The sequence below is a fragment of the Phalangium opilio genome, unplaced genomic scaffold, assembly GCF_054372755.1.
Source record: "Phalangium opilio isolate 3A_F unplaced genomic scaffold, DU_Popi_V2 ptg000246l_1, whole genome shotgun sequence".
NCBI lineage: Eukaryota > Metazoa > Arthropoda > Arachnida > Opiliones > Phalangiidae > Phalangium > Phalangium opilio.
The window spans coordinates 6,323,317-6,345,688 of NW_028324225.1; the positions used below are offsets into that span (position 1 = coordinate 6,323,317).

The window sequence follows — 22,372 nt, forward strand, 5'->3', positions numbered from 1 at the left end:
ATACAAAGTTTGCACGTCTTTGACCTAGGTTGCACAAATCCCAAAATGCCATACCAAGTTTACACGCTTTTGACCCAAGTTGCACAAATCATAAATTAACAAGCCAAATTTGCACACTACTGACAAATTTTGGCCAGGGAAGAAAATGACCTGCCAAGTTTGCTATAAAATTGCACAGATCGTGATACACTCTAAGAAAAAAGCATTCAATGGGTATTCAAACTTGAAAGCAATAGTTCATTCTTGAACAGTTTGGAAATATTATAAGAGAAAAATGTTCCGCTGAACTATTTTTCACTAAAGCCCTTCAAAACGGCCACTCTAAGCTTTTCAAGTTGTCATTTATACCATGCAAAATTGACACATTATGTGTGTCAAATTGTCGACTATACTGTTCAATTTTGCATCCCTGAGAAGAAATCCTACCACACACAGTGTTCAACAATGAGCATGAAAATGCTCAACCTAGCACACCGTTTTGGTGTTCAATTTTGGTACCTGTATTTACTATTCAAAACTGAACGCAAAAGTGTGCTCCCAGTGTGTTGAGGCTTTCCGCAATTATTTGTTCAGGTTGGAACAAATATTTCTTAGAGTGTAGGTTTTTGCATTCTCTATCATTCATGTGATATTAAACCGCAAAAATGTCTACAAACCAAAATATTTCTTCGTAAGTAAATTCGTTAAAATATATTTAGTTCAGAACTAAAATTCATTGTATTTTTGACAAAAATGTCATCGGTCAATTCGGAGACTTTTTTCCCGCAAATCTAAATTCAATATATGTCGCCACCCGCTTACTATTGTTTATCAAACTACCGAATGATAAAACAAAGCGGTTTCCTATTCAACAGAGTAGTATCACAACTACCCATAAGCCAAAGGCAGGGAGACGAAATTACTCTATTATTGTGCCACCTAAAATGTTATAATTTTAAACAATTCAATTTTATCTTGACTATTTGTTAAAGGGCGAGAGTGTGTTGAAAGTTGGTTTTTCGTAATATTGAAAATCAACAACGAAAGCATACATTTAGAACTTATTTAAAGAACTGGTGAGGTGCAAGGCAAAGGCCTATGCAATAATATATCATAATTCTTAATAAGCCTCTAGATTCTACTCCTTATTTCATACTCCCTTCTTGTTTTTACCTTGTGCTGGTATGAAAAGAACTCTTTCAAAACCATAAAATTTACGTTTTGCAAAATATTAAATGAAGATATTGTCAATATGCTTCAGCATTACGATTCTTTTAGTGGTTTTGTAGCTATAAATTTCTCATTCATTTCGATATTCCAAGAAAAACTTTTGATATTAGTATTTTAAATGGGGTGTTTACGTTCTAATTTAGCTTTACTACATTTATATAACGTGTAAACATAGATTTCAACTTCCCAAGAAACAATGGTAAATAATTCTTAACTTTAGTTTTCCATGAGGTGTTATATCGGTTTTATTGAATGCACCGAAGGACGAAGCCAAAATAGTTGTTGCTTCGCGACCTTTCTGAGGAGGTCCTAACGGTTCAGAGTGAACCGAAAGTTAAATACACATTTAAGCCATTCCTTTATATGCACCATGAAGACTGTGCCCTAATGCATAAAGCAATATCTCACCAAATTGTCCTATTGTCTGATTTATTTTTGTTTAAAAAGTATAATAATTGGTTAAAAATGTTGTCTGCTTTACTATATATCCTTCATAGAGGTGGGGAGTGATATAAACGTGGCCATCGTCGATATTCCATGCAAAAATTGTCGGTCTTCCAATTTAAGATATTCGAAGTATAAGCCGTCGATGGTCGGTTGTCCGATCCAAGATGATCGATATTCTGTTCAAATATGGCCGATATTCTGTTCAAATATGGTCCGTATTCCGTTCAAATATGGTCGTATTTCCAGTCTAAAGTGGTCGATGATCGTGCCGTTGATGGTCGAATGTGCGTTCAAAGATCGTTGATTTTCCTGCCGTTTATTGTCGGTAGTCCGTTCAACGATGGTCGGTTGTCGGCTCAAACCTGGCCGTGTTTCTGTGTAACTTCGCGCAATCAAATTAAAGTGCACATTAGCACATGATTTAATCTGTGCTGTCTCAGAGTCACTACTCTGCACATGATTTTGTCCAAGATTGAACAGTTTTTTTTAACAGTGTACCTACGACGCGCGGCGTTTTGCCAGTGGTTTCTGCCTCAGATAAACACCATTGATTTCCCGCGTAGTCTGTTAGTCACAGACGAAGTTAACCTTTCGCGAGATGGTATTATTAACCTGCATAATAAGCATCAATGGTCCCAAAGAAACCCTCAGGCAACGTTCGTTAAATCTCACCAGGTACAATTTAGTTTAAACGTGTAGCGGTATTGTAGGTGACAATTTAATTGGACCTTATTTTCTACTGCCCAGGTTAAACGGAGAGGCGTACCTACAATTCTTACAAGACGTTATACCGGAATTACTTGACGACGTGCCCTTAGGTTTGGTGCACAGAATGTGGTTCATGCATGACAGTGCACCACCACATTTCAGTCTCGCTGTCAGGGCTCACCTAAACGCGACGTTCCCTTTACGGTGGATAGGTCGAGGTGGACCCGTGGAATGGCCTTCTCGATCACCCGACCTTAACCCGTGCGATTTCTTCCTTTGGGGGCACTTGAAGGACACAGTTTATCAGAGTGAAGTACCTGATGTGGACGAGCTTCGTCGACGAATCGTTAATGCCTGTCAAACTATTCGCGATACTCCAGGCATTTTGCAACGTGTTAGGGAATCGTTTGTAAGGCGTGTTCAAGTTTGCCTTAACGCGGGTGGTGAACACTTTGAACAATTCTTGTAGTAGTTATTTGTTACAGATTAAGAATAAAGAACTAATTAAAAATACATTTACATTTGGATCATATCATGGCGTTTTCTCTGTGACACATCAAACACTAACGTAATGAACAAACTCAACCTTTTTTTTTTACTGGGTGCTGAGAAATCTTAAAACACTATGACACTTGGTATTAGCTTTACATTACCGCCGTACGCGTACTTCTACCCATTTATACCCTTCTGCTATCTAAAGTTACAGTAGTGTTTCTCAATTTCAAGGCTATTGAAATTGTCTATGACTTTGAATCAAGTTGGGTAATGACAATAACCCCTACTCCACATTTTGGGATATTTTCTCGTTTTCGGGGCAAATGTTTGGGGGGCCATATCTCCGAAACTAATTGTTGTAGATCCCATGTTCGTTGATACGTTTCACTCAGTTTGGTCCAATAAACACGCTCCTTAATTTGTGATGGACCTTTCAAAAACACCCTGTATATGGCATCACTAAACCTAGGAGAACAATGGCGGGGACAATTCCATATTCAGTTTCCTAGTATTATAACTGAAGTTCCTTAAAATAACCAACTAACTAATATCATTTTCGAGCCGAGCCGAGCCGCCATTTTTTGGACTCGAGCCGAGTCGAGCTTTTAAAAAGCTCGCGCAGCTCGGCTCGTGAACAGTCCTACCCATTGGACCGAAACCGCTTTTTGGTTTTTTATGGTGAATATATTTAAATTTCCAGCCCAATGGCGGGTTTCTGCTGAAAGGGAATTTATTTGAAAGAATTAGTTAATTAAATGTCTGTGAGGATTTCGAATCACCGCAGCAGCATGGTTGAATATCAGGCTTTTAATTCCGAGGCTCGGGTTCAAACCCAGAGAAGGAAATTGTAAGTTTGGTTAGGTTAGGTCAGGTCAGGTTAGGTTAGGTCAGGTTAGGTTAGGTAAGGTTTTTGCGCTTTACAACGATAAATAATAATGTTAACCAATTCTTCAGTGCTGTGTTAATTTCCAAAACATTTTAAGTTACAAAAGCAAATAATTTTTTTTATATTGTAATGTGAAAATTCGTAGCAACGGCATCAAGTAGAGCCAGAGCGATTTCAACTTTTGATAAATGTGCGTTTTTCAAGGATTCGTTGAAGATTATAATGGAATTTGAACATCTCAAATTGAATTCTGCATATTTTTTCATGGGTGGTTTTAAAGGCTTTCCTACGTCTCGATCCAATTTGCATCCATGATATTCAACTTGTAGATCCTGAATTGCTTGAAGAAATGGGTAAAGCGAAGGCTTGGAGTTGAATTTCTGATTAAGCTTGTGATGAAATCCTTCCAGATGATTGTTTGTTCTTAATTGGAAATTGGAAAAGTGGTTCCACATATTTCGGGTATGCTGTTTGCTATCCAACCACGTTTCCACGAAATAATTGAGGAACCTTTCCACGTTCGGCTTCTTTGTTGGAAAATCATTTTGAATAAGTAGCCAGAGATCATCCTGGTCGTCTAGTGGAACTAGTGCAAATGCCATCAACCGTTTTACCATTCTTCGTACGTCCTCATCGCTCTTGTAAAGGGTGGATAGGCCTTTAGAATTAATAACTCGCCCCACGGCCTGAGTGAAATGGAAATAACAACCATTGATAGTAGCACCGGCGAATTTTTCGGTAACACTTCCAATCATGGCGCTTTCGAAGTCTATCTGGAATTTCTTTGGGTTGAATGTAAGGCGACGTTTAGTTGTTTCTTGAGATATAATATCAAATAGCCTATTAAACACGTTCTTGGTGTGTCCAGGTAGAAGGGCATAAACCAAAAGAAGCATAATTTGGTTGTAGGATTTCAACTAGAATATTAATTTTCGAAAATCAAAAATTTCACTTTCAACAAGATGATTTTTAAAGTTACGCAGTGATAATGCGGAGCGTTTCATCTTTTTCAACATTAAGTTTCATAAAATTCCTCCTTCATGTACGTAACCAGGAAAGGTTCGGCTCATCGAACATGGATTTATCGTGCAAGATATTAATCGTAACATCGTTCCAAGACCCTCAATAGAAGACGAGATCTAACGGATAAAATATATAAAACCGCAGTATTAACATATAAAATTCATTCATGTCGTAATAATAACACTATCAAGTAGATATTTAAAATTTGGGAGTATTATATATTTTTCATTGGGTCATTAAATTTATGGAAAATTGGTATTCAATTGCTTTTGGAGAGACAAAATAAATTGATTTGAGGAATTTTTCCGCTATAAAATGTCGGAAACCTCGTCGTCAGACGATGATATCAAAGAAATCTATACATCTACTGAATTTCGACTAGAGCTATGCTATACGATAGATAAAACATCAAACCGTATATCTAGAAAATATAAATACGTTTTAACCGAATATAAGGTTAAATTCCGTAACTTAGAAGAACTTAAATTAATAAATATTCACGATCCACTTTCCCAAATTTTGAATTCTCTAATAAGTCATGTTACGCGAAATACTGAAGAATATAATTGAATAAGATTCGCACTAGCCTCTGACGCTTTGGAGAACCCTATCGATTTAAGATTCTTGGCTATAAATGAATTATTTTCTGATCGGTTACTAGCTACTGTTGAAAAGGTGGTGCAGTCTAAGCGTAATCTTATACTAGAGGGTTCTCCAAAAATTGATGTCAATATTCTAAAATGTAATCTTCCAATGGCAGGTATCTTCCATATTTAGTTTTTGGTCTTATTTGTTATGGATATTTAAGCTATCAACATAATTTGATGAACGGCGGTATTTCATTGAACTGACTTTTAAGAAATGACTTCAACGTTATAAGGTATTTATCCAAGAGAGGTTTAAGTGATAAAAAGAGCCGACAGGTGTTAATTAAACAGGTAGGAGGATGCTGGCCAGCGTTGCTTTTAATGGTTATACCAACAATAGCTTCGGCTTTTATTAGCTAATGAAAATGTGCGTTTTAGTACCAGCAGCTTTATTGATGGACAATCAAAAGGAAGTTAACAGTTTAGACAACGCCATTAAAGAGATACTGAGAAAACCTGGTTTTGCCGAGGATAAATTGGAGTACCATTTAACTCTACAAAAGTTTTTATCTTTAAAGAGTTTAGCAGAGCTACCAAGTGTTTCAATCTTGCCACCTATAACGAACTCGTCGTTTCCAGCACCCGCAGTGTCGAGTAAAATATCGCTTCTAAGTCCTTCATCCTCTCCTTGGATTCGTCCATCGTGGCCTACCTCTACCCTGAATATATCTATTAATAACTACTTCTTCCCAGAATATATCTTTGCGACCCTATCTTCTAATTTCGCTACCCCACAGCCCATACTGAACAGTACAACAATGGGTCTAACACCGGCGATGTCGTTTCTCTCGCCATCGTCTCTCTCTCTCTCGAATTACCAGTATGCCAGTTTTAACACCCATGGTTCCGAATAAGCCCGTGGCGTCTCGAATTCAACGGATCTTTTCAACGTAAGGGTCTTCTGGATGAATGTTCCGAAAACTTAATCCTAAGGATGCGGCTTGGTCGAAAAAAATGACTCGAGAAAAATCCATCTACGAAATTAAAACCCTACCTACACAAGCCAAAATAAAATAGATCGTGCTAGTTTGAAAGAGTTTCAAGCTAATATCGCGTGGGTAAGTTGTAGACAGCTTATATATAAAAGCCTGTTTCTGATTATATATAAAAGCCTGTTTCTGATTATATATAAAAGCCTGTTTCTGATTATATATAAAAGAACGTATCTGACTATAACAATATTTCCAATTAATAAATACTTTTATTCTCGTAGTCAAAACACATGTCTCTGATTATTAAATATTAATTACAACTTAAGAAAATATTTTATTGATTACATTTTTCATATCTATGTCTGAACAAGTGCAGATATCTCTATAGAGATATGAAGTCGTTAATTTCCGTTTTGTTTTCATTAATTTTCATAACGTTTTTAACCAATTTTCTATACTTCTTTGAATTAGAAAAAATATACAATGAACAGCGTTGGCAAGTTTTAAACAAATTGTTCTAAACAGCCATTAAAAAGACCAATTTGTTTAAAACGTTTTAAAAAAGTTTAAAACGTGTTTTTTTGTGGAGAGAAATTTCGAACTCTTTTTATTTGAAAATGAGCGAAGTGAATAAATAACAGAAATACAAAGCTTCATTCAAAACCTTCCAACAATTCGACTGTTTCATATGTGTGTTTAATTGTTTGGAAACCCTACCAGTTCTTTTTCGGTTTGGGTCGCCATGCCGCGCGGTTTGGCTCAGTTTGCTGCGGTGTCCGGCACTGTCAAAAAGAAACGTAAGAAAAAGCCCGTCTTAGGGCCAGCATCGAAACAGCATCAAGAAAGAAACAGATAGTAGAACTTCTTGCCCAAGCCAGTGTTAGCGACGGAGTAGTGAGAAAAGGGGGGTTCTAGACCAGGAACCACCATGTTAAACCTATGGAGTTTTTCACAGTACCACCATGTTATTTCCCATAGGGAACCCATAGGGAACCCATACTAGGTTCTAGACCAGGAACCACCATGTTAAACCTATGGAGTTTTCCAGAGTACCACCATGTTATTTCCCATAGGGAACCCATACTATGTATTTTCTATGACGTCCCCGTTTTTTTTTATGACGTAAAGATCGGGGGGGGGGGTAAAATGGACACGTTTGATTTCCTGACCTATAAAAACCAAAATGCGGGTTATTTAAGTATTAGAGGAGGGAGGGGATGTGATTTAAAAAGAATTTTTTTTTACGACGTAAAGATCAGGGGGTGGTGTGAATATGTTGTGTCTGGACAGTTCGATTTCCTGACCTATAAAAACTAAAATGCGGATTATTTTTTAAAGTATTAGAGGAAGAGGGGATGTGATTTAAAAAGAATTTTTTTTACGACGTAAAGATCAGGAGGTGGTGTTAGTGGTAAAAAATTAGTTGAATATGTCATGTCTGGACAGTTCGATTTCCTGGTCTATAAAAACTAAAATGTAGATTATTTTTTAAAGTATTAGAGGAAGAGGGGATGTGATTTAAAAAGAAAAAACCCCTCTGGGAATACGAGACATAAGAAAATTTATCTCGCGATTATGTATAAATACCATCCTACTCGAGAAAATGGGAAAATTTGTATTTAAACTACAAACGTTGAAATGAATACGTTGGAAGTTGTTAAGCTCTCTCAAGAAGCGATTATTCCAACTAGAGGGTCTGAAAATTCAGCCGGACTTGATTTGTATTCTCCTCGAAATTATGAAATTCCTGCTCAATCAACTATGTTGATAGAAACAGATCTTCAAATACGTGCTCCTTCAAATTGCTACGTCCGCATTGGTATGGTTTTAATTCCCGAACCATCATCCTAAAAAGGGGTGTATTTTTAAAGTTAATTAAATTTTTCAGCTGGACGTTCGGGTTTAGCGTTGAAAAACTCAATTTCCATCGGAGGTGGAGTTATAGATCGAGATTATACTGGTAACGTTGGGGTTATCTTATTTAATCATTCAAACGAGATGTTTATCGTTGAGAAGGGAGATCGTATTGCTCAACTCATTTGTGAAGTTATTGTGTCCCCTGTTTTGTTAGTATGTGAGGTAAAACTACTCGTTTTGAAAACAACTCGATATTGGAGTATAACCTTATTTTCTTCCCTCAAGTCTCTCGAAATGACTGCCAGAGGGATGAACGGTTTCGGCTCAACTGGAAAATAACGAATTTAAATTCATACGAGAATCGAATAAAAAAGCGTCCCCCGTTTTTTTTTTATGATGTAAAGATCGGAGGGGGGGGGTGTTAGTGGTAAAAAAAACTTTATGGACCACTTAATATTAATTATCTGCAAAACTTGTAATGTGTTAAATAAAGACAAAAATATTTCAACCAAATTTGTTTATTTTGGAATATGAATTACAAATTTGTTTTTACTTTAAAACTAAAGATAAATGTTCGTGGTAAAAGCTGTCCGGGGTTTTAATATCATTCATTTGTCGCATCACCCAAAGTAAGTAATTAGCCACGTGCAATTTCGCCTTTTCCTCCAGAAGTTGCGACGGGCTGGGCATTTTGAGGGTTTCAGCTATGGTTGCATTAAGTCCATGACCCAAACGAGTGAAGATTTCTCCATCTCTGATATTTTCGAGAATGATGGTACTTGCGGGGTGAATAATTTTTCCAATTATTTCTTCCTGGTCTCCGTACTCAAAATCCCTCGTCCGAATCATCTTCTCATCAAATGGAGGTCTTTGTTTCGTTATTCGAGCAATTTTTCCTTTCTCACTCGTTTCATGTTCGAAGTAAATGGTAAACATACATGGCATTTGAAGACAATAGATTACCATGTACTGGAATTCATTTCTCCCCTCAAAACGTGTGTATGTAACGATGTAATGCATTTTTCCCGAATGAATTCGAAGCGATAGAGTAGATGGTTCTTATAACAAAATCTAGTAATCAACGACGCTTTACGGTATTTTTTTTAAAACATTTAAAACTTTTTAGTATTTTATAAACGTAATAACAAACTAGAATATCGTTTAAAACAGGATATGTTGTATAGGATTTAATAATCCGTTTCAGACTCCACCCTTTGTGCATTTTATGAATGAAATCAATTGAGTATAGTCCGCATGTTGAAGATCTAAAGTCTTGAATTTGTTTATTTTGTATTTGAAACTGACGCGCTAGATGATGTATTTTCAAATTGTACGATTCGGGTCTTAACCCAAAACTATCGAAAAAAATCGCTTTTCCCCCTTTTTTATTAGCTTTGACACCCAAGCTAATCCAATGTTGTCCAGGCTGATCACTCGTTTGATTGTTAAAAACTATATAGTAATCACCTTTCCTTTTTTTAGCGATGAAATTGGAAGGGAAAACCCCGTAAAATTTTCTACCGCAAATTTTGGAAAGAATAGATTCCAACTGTAAGGTATCCATTTTCTTTCCTCGGTTATGAGGGGTTGTCTAATTATACGTAATACCTCTGTCTCTGGATATTTTCAATGTTGATTCGAATTCGGAAAATAAAATGACTGTTATATTGTCAGTTAAAGCCGCTTTAAATTTTAAAAGTAACTGTAAAGATCCCGTCTTAATCGGCTCTAAATGTTCTAAACCCCCTAGTTCATCGGCGGTTAGAGGGATGACGAAAAATGAATTTCCACTAACGTATTCGTCATATGTTATATTCGATCCGGAATTAATATTATAATTATTAGATCCCGTGAATAAGCTGAGATATTCTCTATGATATCTTTTCTCAGCGAAGTTCGGGGTAAATGCGGGGGAAGGATACCGACGAGTATCTATTATACACTCTAAGTGAGTGAGACCGAAATGTTCGAATGTGTAAGGCGATGTGTGTATATTACCATTAAAATTAGTGGACTTACACATTGCGACAATTAATCTGTTGGGTAGGGTACCATTAAACACCATGTCTCTGTACGTTTCGATAGTCCCCTGAGGTAGAGTGAAAAATTTGACCTCACTGCGGTTTAGGTTATAGACAGCCGGTCTATGTTCTAACGTTAACATGTGCCCGAGAACCAAATCAGGGTTTAATTTCCATTTTTTAACATATAGACTACTATCTACAATTTCGATTTTATATTGATCGTTATTGGTCGAGGGTGTCATTAAAACAAACTCATCGGGGTTTCGATTAAATTTTAATCGAAGCGAAACCCCATTTAATAGGGCTTTATTCATATTGAACAGTTCATGATAAATTGGGCCGAAGACAGTTACAATTTTCGACTGAGATATAGTTTGCATTCTCCTTTTTAAACCGTTTGAGGTGGTAGAGTTAAAAAGGTTATCAATATCTAAACCTTCATTTTCATGCGTATATAATCTAGTCGACATTTGAGTTCGTTTGGTTTCTCTATTGAAATTGAGATGATCTGTTATGTATCCTTTATAACTATACGTCGGTAGACCGCTACTCAAACTGACCTCATTCAAGGCTACATCTAAATTAGAAAATAAAGCGGATAGACAATTGTTAACAGTGACCACTTTAGCATCGTTAGGAAGGTTATCACCGTCGGCTTTAACTACCTTAAAGCTTACTGATAATAAAGTATCATCTAATTTTAGATAATGATCGGCTGAACCATGAACGAAGAATTCTAACGGAACTCCGGCGGTAAATGAATTACTCAATGGTTTTATTAAAACGCATTCACTCGCGTCCAAACAATTATTTGTAGCCGGTTCGGAAAAAAAATCGAGCGAGCTCATGAGTAACGTGGTATTATTGACCATTTTTGTTTTTTAATCCAAGTAGTCTGGAAGACGTCTGGTTCTTTTTCTCTTAGGATTAGATGTGGTGCTACGACGTTTTTCTTTCTTTTATATACACCCTTCCCCGATTGAAGATTATTTATAACATTCATCGCTGATTCTTTCAATCGTTTAACAGCGGCTTCTTTGAAGTTAGCGCCTTCGGCCAAATCTCCTAACACATTCGAAGTAGCACGTAGCGCCTCATTTTTTAAAACTCGACCAATAGGTTTGTATATGGGTTTTAAAAATGAAAATAGTGATCGAAAAACCGAACCAAACGAACCACCGTGTTGATAATACGGTACGGAACTAAAATATGGTAAATCCCCTCCAGTCTGGTTATTATTATGGTATCGTGAAAAGTATATTATATAAGGATTGTCGCTAGAATCCATTACGATTTTTATGTACCGAACACACTATGAGTCATTCATGAATTAAATAGGTTTATGGAAAGACAAGCCTTTTTATATTCAAGAGGAAGGTTTTCTTCTTATGTGGAGTTTGAGAATGGTTTTGCCCTTTAAGAATTTTAGAAAGTCACCGTAACTAGTTCTAATATTGATTTCTATAGCTTCGAAAGAATTACATTTTAAGGGATAATAATCGGGGAAATCGTAACTTTTCACTAAAACCTCCTCCCTTTCGAGATTTCGCGGGACGGGAACGGTTCGTAAAATTGGAGCCATGGTGGAGGCGTATAAGCTTTCTTCGACTAGAGATGAGTAAATTAGGAAATTTTGAATACCGGATCGCACATCATGTACCTGGTTTGATCGAATTAGACCTTCGAGTTTCACGTTAATCTGATCCGAACTGAAACCTAAAATGTACGCCAAATTAGGGTGTGATTCGGGGAATTTTATAGAGACGGGTTCGCTATTAGCTATCCGTGTTTTCCCATCATACCATTTAGATATTGTTACTTTATTTCTAAATTCGCGGGGAATTACCTGGATCATGGAGTTATAAATCTCTTCTATACTAACATAGTAGCCGGGTGTGATATTGAGTTCGAGAGATTCGTCTATGTGGGAAATTTTCTGCGTTTCGCAAATTAATGACGTTTCGGAGTTTATAATTACCCCCGGTTCCATGTCCTCAACATGCGGTAATTCATCAGACCTAACTATCCCCCGAAACACGACCCAACCCTCATTATCCTCTTTACTCTTAAACCGTAATAATTTAGCCAATTCAGGACTAAATTTAACCAAAACCCCATTTGAAACTTCAATTTCAGCGTACATTTTCATTATAGTTTTAATCTCTTTAGAATTCGAATCTGTAGTAAATCTTTTACTTTCAAAAAGTCTAAAATTGAATCGTCCATCGGAATTACTGTAGCCGAGATTGTGAAGCCATTCCTCTAAAGTCTGTATAATTCATACCCCCCGCGGACCGTTTACCTTTCCCAAATTTTTCCCAGTCCATGACGTTTGTTGAGGAATTTTCAATAACTTTTTCAGATGAAACTAAGTGAAAATGGGTACAGTCATCCGGGACATTTTCATATTGCAAAGGCATTATCAACTCTTTCAACCCACATTCATAGTTCCCGTGTAAATGTATTTCTTTTAGTAATAAAATCTTAAACTTACTACTAGAATTGTCATTGAAAACATCCAAAGACGCGGTTGATATACAATGAATATAAAATGCGTCCATTATGATGAGAGTCGTATCATCTTATGATCAGGATAAATAAAAAGAGTCGTCATATATAGATTTCAATATGTTTTGATATAAAACAGACACCAAAATTTTTCCACAAGGGGAATCATGATTAAAAAACCTAAATAAGAACCGATATTTTTCCCCGAATTGCAAATGTAATATCAAAAATATAATTACGTTGTTATAAAACCAACAAACTTACAAAACACAATTAAAAATTTAAAATGGTAATTAATACTTAATTTCAGTTTTATAACTAGTGAAGAAGCGAGAAGAAATTTTAACTTGATTATTTTTTTGATTCATGAGGTCGGTTTTAAAGTGTTGTAACTTTAACAAAATATTAATAATGTCGATAGTTTCTTGAGCGTTTCCGGGGGCGCGTCTTAAAACTCTTTGGTTAAATTTAATACTTCGCTCATCTGTAAATTTTGAACGGCCTGATCATAGAACGAAGAAACCCTACCACTCCAATCTAGGGTCACACACAGATGGCACAGTTGGTTTTCGTAAGAGTTTTGACAACCAACACATGAAGTCTCCGCTATTTTATTTATTTCCCTTATGAGAAGATACGCCAACGTTTGTTGGGCTTCAAAGTCTTCCGTCAATTTAGGTGGGAAAAATATGAAATGTATAGTTGGAATTAAATATTTTAAATAATTCCATTCGTCAGGGGTCATCATTATCCCGGTTATACTACACGATTTTTTTTTCTGACGTGTTATAGCGACATTATGTTCAACACCCGCGTTTAAAACAGTTAACCACGCTCCATCGTTATTATGGTCCGACAGTGGGTATATTAATTGAGCGGGTGTCAAAAGTAAATTGTTATGACCTCTAAATGATTTAGAAAGTCTGATATTTTCTTTCGCTTCATTAAATTTCGCGATGTGTGCTTCGGTCAAAACTACACCATCATGTGTTGGTAACCATCTTCCGATTTCGGACGAATAACGGAAAGAGCGTATGTTTAAGAACATATTCCCATTGTTGTTTTTTCTGGAAATAGTAGCGTATTTGACCAAAGTTCCATCTTTCTTTCTATATGTTGATCCTAATGGCGCTTTAAACAATATGTCAAAGCCATTTTATTGTCATGAAACACGGGATCGGCTACGTCCATGTTGTAAAAATCGGGGCTGTAATTGGACGTCAAATCATTAACACTATAAAAAGCTATATAAATATAAGAGATTATTCGGTAAAATGAAAAAACATCCAATTACCAAATTAGAGAGTCTCTAGCCGTTTTTAGCGTTGTTCGCGCGTTGAATAATTGTAAAAGACTGAAAGCTTCTAACCGCAACCTTTCCTCTTATGTGATTTTAGTTTCGATTTACTGGACTCTCAAACTTTTTTTTTTTTTAAAAATCGGACCCAACTTCGAATTCGTGGTGGAAATAAGCTGCTTAAATCTTACAACATTGTATAAGATCCGGGCTGTAATTGGAAGCAAATCATTAACACTATATAAAGCTATATAAATATAACAGAATATTCGGTAAAATGAAAAACATCCAATTATCAAAATAGTGATTCTTGAGTCATTTTTAGCGTTGTTCACGCGTTGACTAATTGAAGAAGAATGAAAGCTTCTAACCGCAACCTTTCCTCTTATGTGATTTCAGTTCCGATTTCCTGGACTCTCAAACTTTTTTTTAAATCGGACCCAATTTCGAATTCATGACGGAAATAAGATGCTTAAATCTTACGACATTGTATAAGAAATAGTTTATTCTATTTTCACGTTCAATATAATATATTACGGATATATTGTCGAAACGAACTTTTTTCATTTTAATAAACGTCAAAACTACATGCGAGGACGTGTTTTCGAATTAATCGTTGCGGGTGAATTAATAATGGATAGTTATTTCTTCGGTTTTTAATGTATATCAGATATTTTATGAAGTCAAGTCCTACATGATCTACCATAGAAACTAAATATCCTATTTGACCCACATACGAAACTAGTTCGAAGTGGGATTATCTAGTGATAAAAAAGTTCCATCGTAACTAAAATACATCAATAAGGATTATAGGTATTGTCGTGGGTGAGTTTGAATTCTTCCAGATTGTATATGTATTATACTATACTAATTTATTCGTTCCGGTGATAGTGTATAAAAGTATCGGTCCTTCCTTCTAGAACCATCATTCTCGAATACTATTTTCAGAGATAAGCAGCATTTAGGAAACAGAAAATTTCGGAGAATCAACCGCATTTGAGAATAGAAAATGTCTGCGGGTCTACTTGCTATTGGTGAAGACGTTAGAGCGATCTTGCGATACACGGCCGTTCTAGGGCCAATACCTGGACGAGATGAGCTCCCAGAATTTACCTTCAGAGATTTAGAGGTAAGAATTTAACAAATTGATTCATTTTTATGTTAAAAATAAAATATCACGACAACGTTTTTATTCATTTGTTTAAGGTTTTGATGCGATCCATACACATTGGATTCGTCATCCGGTTTGATCTGAGACCGGAGATATCGTCCATAGATGTCTCCGTGTCGTATCATCCAAATCTGGAACGTCTCGTGCGAAAAGTAGGGGGCGAAAAAAGCTTCGTGCAGGTATGTTTTCTCTCTCTTTCTCTCCCCCGCTTAATGACATCATTATTCCATGTTTCTTTTATTTCTTCACTAGGTGAGGAAGTTGGAGACGTTCATACTGCCCCACGAACGGGCCAGGGCTTTAATTTTTAAAGACTTTTTCGAGAGTCAGAAAAGCAGCAACGGAACGTAACAAAAACAAATTAAAATTAAAAAAAAATATAAATATAATCCTTGAAATAAAAATTAAAAAAATATATATATATAAAATAAATTGAATATTGAAATAAATTAAATATTAAAAAGCAATAGAAAGTCTCTATTTTTTTACAATATTTTATTTTTAAAAATCTTCATCGTCCCAATCAATTAAAATTGGAGGTGAAGATATTGCAACTTTTTTTTCTGTTTTCTTATTAACCATAGTCGGGGGTTTCTTCTTCTTTTCCAATAACTCCGTCTGGCTTCTAGTTATAATCGGTTCTTGACCGGTATTTCTATTCAATTTACCCGAGACGTTATATTTTCTTGATTTTTTTAAGATTGGTTTTGCGTTAGTGGGAGTAAAAGTCGAAGCTGCGGGGGTTTGAACTGCGTTAGTTTGAAATGTTTGGGTTTGAAGGGGAGGAGTTGGAGGTGGTGTATAGGTGGAAGGGTTAGAATGAATAATTATAGGTGACGATTGTATATTCGGTGGGGTTGATGGTAGATTGCTAACGCTAACCGTTTTCGGAACAATGTGTTTTTTAGAAAACTGATACTTTTGAAGCAATTCTTGATACCGTCGAGTTTTTTCTCTCGATGTAAGACCTTTTGTTCGAATTACCGCGAACATTTCCCGGTCAAGGCCCGTCATTTCATTGTTAATTAGATCTTGATTTGATCGGATTTGATCATATGGGACGAGAATTAATTTTTGAAGAGTATTCATTGTCCGAGTAATGTTGAAATGCCACTGATAATGCTCGGTAGAAGCGTCGAGATTAATGGAAAAAAATCTCCGTGTTGTTTCAATTTCAGAAGCGACTTCTTTCTTTTTAACGAAATATTTTTATCAGCTAGTTTACGTATCAAATTCCTGTACTTGACTAATTTTCTCCTTGTTTTATTATCTATGATAACATTTCCTTTTTTTAAGTTGCTTGATAGTTGGCATATGAATTTAAGTTGCGGATCGTTTACACAATTTACCCCTCTTAGAGGAAGGCCGTTTAGACTACTAAATCTCTTCAAAGTTCTCGACATAATGATGAAATTAATTGTTAAATATAGCTATTTATAAAATATCATCGGTAGATCTTCCAAAATTCCGTGTCCTCTTAACCTCAAATCATCGGGGCAATCCACTCTGAGATCCAGAATTAGATACGCGTACGGCGATAAACTAGTCGCATCCTCATACGCCAACAGTAATTTATTGGGTTTTTTGGGAAAGACCTGTCTCGAAAGCGTAGCAATCTGATTCTTATCACGCATCATTCGCTTCAAAATTAAATAATGCGTGTTCAGGCTGATATCTCTCATTACAGAACCTTTAAAAATTAGACATATTCAAAGTACGGTAAAAAAATATATGCAAATAAAATCCATACACAACCTTGCTTGTACATATTTTGACTTAATAATATGCAGCTGGCGTTTTTATGGTGCGCATTTTTAATGAATAAATTTCCGACAGTTTTATTGTCTTTCAATTCGTTTAGAAGGTCATCGATAATAATCAAGTTATTTACATTACAGTCTAGTAAATTTTCAAGATCATGGGGGATTCCCTTAACAAATTCCAAAATTGGAAGTTCCTTTAGTAACTTTTCAAACTCGGTTTGATACGAACCGTACATATAAATTATTCTCTGTATTTTCGGAGTTATGCAAAACTCGTGATTACGTAGTAATTTAAAAACAAACCTGCTTTTACCTGAAATAAAGTTTTAAAGTTAATAACTATCGTATTAAATATAAAAACAACGAAATTGATGTAACCTGATAAAGTGGGTCCGTAAATAGCGTAGTTGCTAGGGTGACGAAACTTCAGATAGCACGAGTTCATTTTTAACAATGGATGGAATGATGTTCCGTATCTGATATTTATACATGATTATTATTTTTTCTTTATTAAATCGATTTCGCTAATCCAAGAGTTGAAGGATTCGTCATACGAATACCATTTAACGTAATGTTCTTTAGTACCATCGGATTTTTTACGCGTTTTTAAAATTTTTTCAAGACGGAAAACGCAATCATTCAAATCTTTCCCCACGATTTGCATTTCCGGTTGAAAGAAAGTGCCCTCGATCAACCGGGAATTCAGATCTTCAATCTTATAGGTCCTTGGTTGTGTATTCAAAACCTCAAGCACTCTAAATAGTTCATCACTCCATCTTGGCTTGAATTTTTTATTAAACACGTTTGTTTGTTTGGAAATTCTAATAATGTTTCCCACGTATATATCTTCTGAATCTAAAGGGGGGGCTGAAATCGATTTTACCAAATATTCTATACCAAACTTCTGCCGAGTTTTCGCTGTTGACTTCATTGGGATTCATTCCGATTGTTCTATGGAAACTGTCGTTATAAGCCTTTACCAAATTCGGTAATACATTATTGTAGTTAAACGTGTTATTCGCTGTCATATACTGGTAAATTCGATGTTTCATAGTTTGTATAAATCTATATAAAAAAACCCAAGTTAGACGCTTCCTTCCATTTAATAAAAAGCCTCACCTTTCGCATATGGACGATTTCATTTCCGAAAACGTTGTATAATATTTTATACCCTTACTTTTTAAATATATCTGGAAACGAGGACCGAATTCCGAAGCTCTATCGCTAGTAACTAATTTAGGTTTGTGTCGATTGCTTTTTAATAGGATATGTTTAAAAGCTTGAATCACCGTCTCCACCCTCTTATTTTTAATCGGAACTAACGAACCCCATTTTGAAAAATAATCCACGCAAGCTAAAATATATCTGACCCCTTTATTATACCTTTTTAAGCTTTGCATATCAATTAAATCCAAACCCCAAATTTGATCAATACCAAATGAAATAACTCGCGGTCTCAAATAATTAATTCTAGCTGGTCTGTGTAGAGTATAAACATTTTGTTGTTTGAGAAATTCTTTAACATCCCGTACCCTATAACCAAACTTCCTCGCTTCCCTAAAGAGAGCAGCGACACTAGCGTAGGAACCTGGGCTTTTACTATTATAATAAATGCTTCGAATTTTCCCCCAATCTTTCCCCTTGTTTCGTGTCTCCTCTGCTCTACGCTTTTTCATCTCGTATCCTTTTCACAACCTAAAAAAAATCGCCGCCTAAACTTTCACCTTTCTTGGTCTATTCACTCTCTTTACTGTCTTTCTCAAATGTTTATTCGCATTCCAAAACCTTTTCCCCCGTCTAACTACCCTCCTACCTGATAGAAGTTTCCGAAAACCTTAGACGGGACTATTATAATTCTCTTACGTAACATCATGGATCCAAATTCTGAAGAAGTATGGTTTATTCATACACTTGTTATTTATAGGAAAATAACGCAACTAGGAATAATAAACATCTTAGTAATATTTTTTTATTATCACACATTACAAAATAGCGTTATTTTTCCGCTATATCCTTATTCCCGTAAGGTAATGAAGTAACACCATCTTCCAAAATATACCGTTTATCATCCTAACACGATAACGCGGCTTTCTGAACTTTCAAGGTATAAAGTTCATGATTCTCAGACTGGAATCGATACATGGTCTCCGACGTACGTTTCCTTTTGAAAAGACAATTTTTATAGTCATCGTGTCTTATTTTGTTTTTCACAACAGTTTTACAAATCCCTTTCAACGTTTTTTTTTCTTCCGTTTCACTCAACAAAAGACTATAAATTTTACTACGGAGCCCTACGTATTCGTGAATGGGCTTCCCCGAAGTTTCATCTTTGAACTTCCCCAACGCCTTTTTATTGACCTCATTGTAGAGAAAATGGTTCTTAGGATAATTGCTAAAGTCAAATTTATCACCGTGTCTTTCCAAATCTTTATACACGTTTTCCGTTTGAACTTCAATACAGAATGAATCAGTGTCGGTGAATAACAATTTCACACGATCATTATATACTTGCTTTAAGAAATTGAAGTAAAAATCGAACATGAGATGTTTTGATAATTCAAGAACAGAAAACCCTATGTAAATTGGTCTATTTAAAGTAATTTTTTTGGGGCGCATGGAAACACCCACTAAATCTTTGTTAAATACCGTCACACTTTTAAACGAGGGTTGACTAACTTTCTTTAACAATGTTTTTTTCGTGTGAGCTAAATGAAATACTATTCTTTTCCTTAAATTTTCCATTGATTTACCAAATAACGAATTGACAATTAGCTTGAACAATGATTGTGTAAATTCGTCGGGCGCTAGCTTCCGCTGTTCGGTATTGAATTCGATAAACGGTCTAAGCCAACGCTCTTGTCTGAATTCTAACGCTCTATGTATTTTAGTTAAGACCATACCTTGTTGTAAGTAAAGTTTTAGATTTCTATAATGGAGAACATACTTCGTTTTAGACATTTGGTTGGGAATTAATTTTGGGTTTGATTCTTTAGGAGGTATGTTAAATTCTGCTAACACATCTTGACAATATGGTGAAAGTTGGGAAACCTGAACGCTCAACCTTTTAGGAGCCAAAGGGAAATCCAAAGTAAAAGCATGAATTTCCGGGGGGTAAAGAAGGTCGCATTCGATGATGTATCCTAGATTATTATCATCAGGTATTTTGGGGATTTTTGTCATTAAACTATTTAATTCCGATTCGGGGACCCACTTAAAACCATCAATTGGTAAATAATCGCTTAAACTTGTCCCATATCTGAAATGATAGACTAACATTATCCCCTTGTAATTATTTTTAAAAATCGACAAGTAACTCACAGATTAATACAATCCAGATAGAGAATGTAACTCGTTGGTTTATCATTAACATACGTTTGAGGAATAAGCGGGTTATTGGCAGCGGCGTATCGGTGCATTATCATAGAAACTCCTCCACGGATTTCCGATTCTAGGAAGAGATACTGGTCGATGTCTAATAATAACTCTAGTTTCACCCCAGTTTTGAAAAGCATCGCTTGCCAGGCGTAACCTGGTACTGTTGAAATATTACTTTCTAGTATTTAAGAACTACATTAACAACACCTTACGTGTGAACGAATGTAGAACATCGAGGTTGTAAAATTGAAAACATTTGTCTCTAAACTCGTTAAAAACATCACATAATTGAACACAGTCGGTAAGCACGTATAGATCATGGAGGTCACCTAGATATTTAAATGAATCCTTTAAAAACTTCAGCCTTTAGATTTTCTTGTTAGAAATAAAAAGCTATTACCCATATTTTTCAATTGGAATGTATTCCAAATTAATTTCACGTGTTCATAATCCTCTTCATCAATACTTTTATCCGATAGAGTACTGAAAAACGCTTCTTTATCCGGAAGCGCTGTCTCATCGAAAACCTTCAAGGAAGTTACGTATTCGTATGGATACGGTAATTTTTTTAATAGCAATTTCGCTTTGTCCTCTTCAAATAGGTTATTAAGAACCTTAAATTTCCCCGCCCCTTCTTTACCCAAATTCATCACGAGATTGGATAATGAAGTGTTTAGAAATCTAAAAACCATTACTATAATCACTTTTACCGGAGTAAAATAATGAAATATCTTACCTAAATGAGTCAATAAATCGGATATTACTAAACGTAAACGAAATGTAACGTTCCGTGTTTGAGGGGATGCAGGACAGTTTTTCATTTTTGAAAGATCCAGCCTTTTGAAGAATTAAATGTAAATCATAGCTGAAAAAATAGTGTTATGTTTTTAATCCTATTTTAGAATTTCATATTCAAACTATTACTTTTAGAGATTATGAAAAATACATGGTAGATATTTAGGGGGTTTGATTTTCCAATGACACGACGAATGCGCCGCTCCACGAAACTGACCAGTTAAATGACAATGATCACGTACTGGTCGGTCATCATCATCATCATCGGTGAAATTCTTCTTACAAACCCTACAGTGACTTGAAAATTGAAACTCTTTCTCCTGTTTATCCGTCATAATTAGTGGAATATTTATAGAGAGCATGTAACTATTAATGTCAGCCTCTATTAGCATTCGTTTGAGAAAAACACTAACAGCGTCCAATCCTCTGTTTAAAGGGGGCTTCAATTAGAACCGGTTAAAAGTAATTGGAAATTAAAAAATGTACCTGTAAACAAACGGTTTTGATGTTGTACCATCGCTATTCATAACGATGTATGCAAAACCGCAAGTGATATGTTGATTAATTTTATGCGTGTGCGAAACTTTGTTATCTTGTTCGGGGCCCGCAATCGGAGATAGAATAGATTCGAAATCGGCAACAACGTATCTCGGTATTTTTTCCCTCATTTCATAATTCTTAAAAGTAAATTCTTGTTCTTCCGGCATTTCTATTAATGTCGGCGCGTGTTTTTACAGCCGTCGATGTGTTTATCCCTTAATGTTTGTTTCGAAAATCTGTGTAGACATCTCCGACAATAAAATGCCGCGGCTTTCTTTTTAGTTAAATTAGAAAGAAGTCTCGATAAACTTTTAATCAGACAGAAATGTTTCTTTCTTCCTTTAGAAATTAGCAACAGGTCTATTTGACGCCGTTCTTCACATTCGTATTCACTGATGAACAAAGGGTAGAAAAACTTTTCGAATCCAAAAATATTGATACTTAAATTGTTACGCTTTTCGAAGGAAATAAGCTCACTCGGTGAAACTTTGAATGGACTTTTAATATTTCCCATGTCTATTTCATCTAAATATCTCGCGTAGTTACTAACTCTTTCAATGTGTAATTTAGCAGGATGTAATTTTGCTAGAATAGACTATTCGAAACATCTCTCATCCTTATTTCGAATATTTAGCAACGCTTTTTTCGATTTCAAAAACGGTGGTAGCTCGAAATATGACGCTGGTCTTAGCGGA

The 22,372-nt window shown here is 35.6% G+C and overlaps 6 protein-coding genes and 1 pseudogene across 6 annotated transcripts; 2 read left to right on the forward strand and 5 right to left on the reverse strand.

Moving 5' to 3' along the window:
- Window positions 1-3,864: 3,864 nt before the first annotated feature.
- On the reverse strand, window positions 3,865-4,641 carry LOC149612294 (uncharacterized). The gene has a single exon (XM_089858567.1). It carries the CDS (start codon window positions 4,639-4,641, stop codon window positions 3,865-3,867), a length of 777 nt encoding a protein of 258 aa, XP_089714693.1.
- A 1,096-nt stretch (window positions 4,642-5,737) lies between these two features.
- On the forward strand, window positions 5,738-7,203 carry LOC149612295 (uncharacterized). Its single transcript, XM_089858568.1, has 3 exons — window positions 5,738-6,009; window positions 6,153-6,235; window positions 7,111-7,203. Exons 1-3 carry the CDS (start codon window positions 5,775-5,777, stop codon window positions 7,201-7,203), a joined length of 411 nt encoding a protein of 136 aa, XP_089714694.1. The 5' UTR covers window positions 5,738-5,774.
- Window positions 7,204-7,985: 782 nt separating this feature from the next.
- On the forward strand, window positions 7,986-8,543 carry LOC149612296 (uncharacterized; annotated as a pseudogene).
- A 1,252-nt stretch (window positions 8,544-9,795) lies between these two features.
- LOC149612297 (uncharacterized) lies at window positions 9,796-11,100 on the reverse strand. The gene has a single exon (XM_089858569.1). The coding sequence runs from the start codon at window positions 11,098-11,100 to the stop codon at window positions 9,796-9,798; it is 1,305 nt and encodes a 434-aa protein (XP_089714695.1).
- Window positions 11,101-16,611: 5,511 nt separating this feature from the next.
- Window positions 16,612-17,203, reverse strand: LOC149612298 (uncharacterized). Its single transcript, XM_089858570.1, has 2 exons — window positions 16,960-17,203; window positions 16,612-16,894 (listed from the first exon to the last, which is right to left on the reverse strand). Exons 1-2 carry the CDS (start codon window positions 17,201-17,203, stop codon window positions 16,635-16,637), a joined length of 504 nt encoding a protein of 167 aa, XP_089714696.1. The 3' UTR covers window positions 16,612-16,634.
- A 260-nt stretch (window positions 17,204-17,463) lies between these two features.
- LOC149612299 (uncharacterized) lies at window positions 17,464-18,643 on the reverse strand. Its single transcript, XM_089858571.1, has 3 exons — window positions 18,087-18,643; window positions 17,865-18,032; window positions 17,464-17,692 (listed from the first exon to the last, which is right to left on the reverse strand). Exons 1-3 carry the CDS (start codon window positions 18,641-18,643, stop codon window positions 17,464-17,466), a joined length of 954 nt encoding a protein of 317 aa, XP_089714697.1.
- A 2,625-nt stretch (window positions 18,644-21,268) lies between these two features.
- On the reverse strand, window positions 21,269-21,844 carry LOC149612300 (uncharacterized). The gene is made up of 2 exons (XM_089858572.1): window positions 21,624-21,844; window positions 21,269-21,563 (listed from the first exon to the last, which is right to left on the reverse strand). The coding sequence occupies exons 1-2, from the start codon at window positions 21,842-21,844 to the stop codon at window positions 21,269-21,271; spliced, it is 516 nt and encodes a 171-aa protein (XP_089714698.1).
- Between the last annotated feature and the right edge of the window lie 528 nt (window positions 21,845-22,372).

What these genes read in the sequence shown, in the direction of transcription:
- LOC149612294 (XM_089858567.1), bottom strand. Translation starts at nt 4,641, where the DNA reads ATGCTTCTTTTGGTTTATGCCCTTCTACCTGGACACACCAAGAACGTG.
- LOC149612295 (XM_089858568.1), top strand. Translation starts at nt 5,775, where the DNA reads ATGAAAATGTGCGTTTTAGTACCAGCAGCTTTATTGATGGACAATCAA. An exon ending in TCCAGCACCCGCAGTGTCGA is followed by an intron (nt 6,010 to 6,152) that starts GTAAAATATCGC and finishes GCTACCCCACAG; the next exon opens with CCCATACTGAACAGTACAAC. An exon ending in CTCTCTCTCTCGAATTACCA is followed by an intron (nt 6,236 to 7,110) that starts GTATGCCAGTTT and finishes GGTTTGGCTCAG; the next exon opens with TTTGCTGCGGTGTCCGGCAC.
- LOC149612297 (XM_089858569.1), bottom strand. Translation starts at nt 11,100, where the DNA reads ATGGTCAATAATACCACGTTACTCATGAGCTCGCTCGATTTTTTTTCC.
- LOC149612298 (XM_089858570.1), bottom strand. Translation starts at nt 17,203, where the DNA reads ATGTACGGTTCGTATCAAACCGAGTTTGAAAAGTTACTAAAGGAACTT. An exon ending in TCAAAATATGTACAAGCAAG is followed by an intron (nt 16,895 to 16,959) that starts GTTGTGTATGGA and finishes TAATTTTTAAAG; the next exon opens with GTTCTGTAATGAGAGATATC.
- LOC149612299 (XM_089858571.1), bottom strand. Translation starts at nt 18,643, where the DNA reads ATGAAAAAGCGTAGAGCAGAGGAGACACGAAACAAGGGGAAAGATTGG. An exon ending in AAATCGTCCATATGCGAAAG is followed by an intron (nt 18,033 to 18,086) that starts GTGAGGCTTTTT and finishes TTTTTTATATAG; the next exon opens with ATTTATACAAACTATGAAAC. An exon ending in GAAAACTCGGCAGAAGTTTG is followed by an intron (nt 17,693 to 17,864) that starts GTATAGAATATT and finishes TACACAACCAAG; the next exon opens with GACCTATAAGATTGAAGATC.
- LOC149612300 (XM_089858572.1), bottom strand. Translation starts at nt 21,844, where the DNA reads ATGCCGGAAGAACAAGAATTTACTTTTAAGAATTATGAAATGAGGGAA. An exon ending in TCAAAACCGTTTGTTTACAG is followed by an intron (nt 21,564 to 21,623) that starts GTACATTTTTTA and finishes CCCTTTAAACAG; the next exon opens with AGGATTGGACGCTGTTAGTG.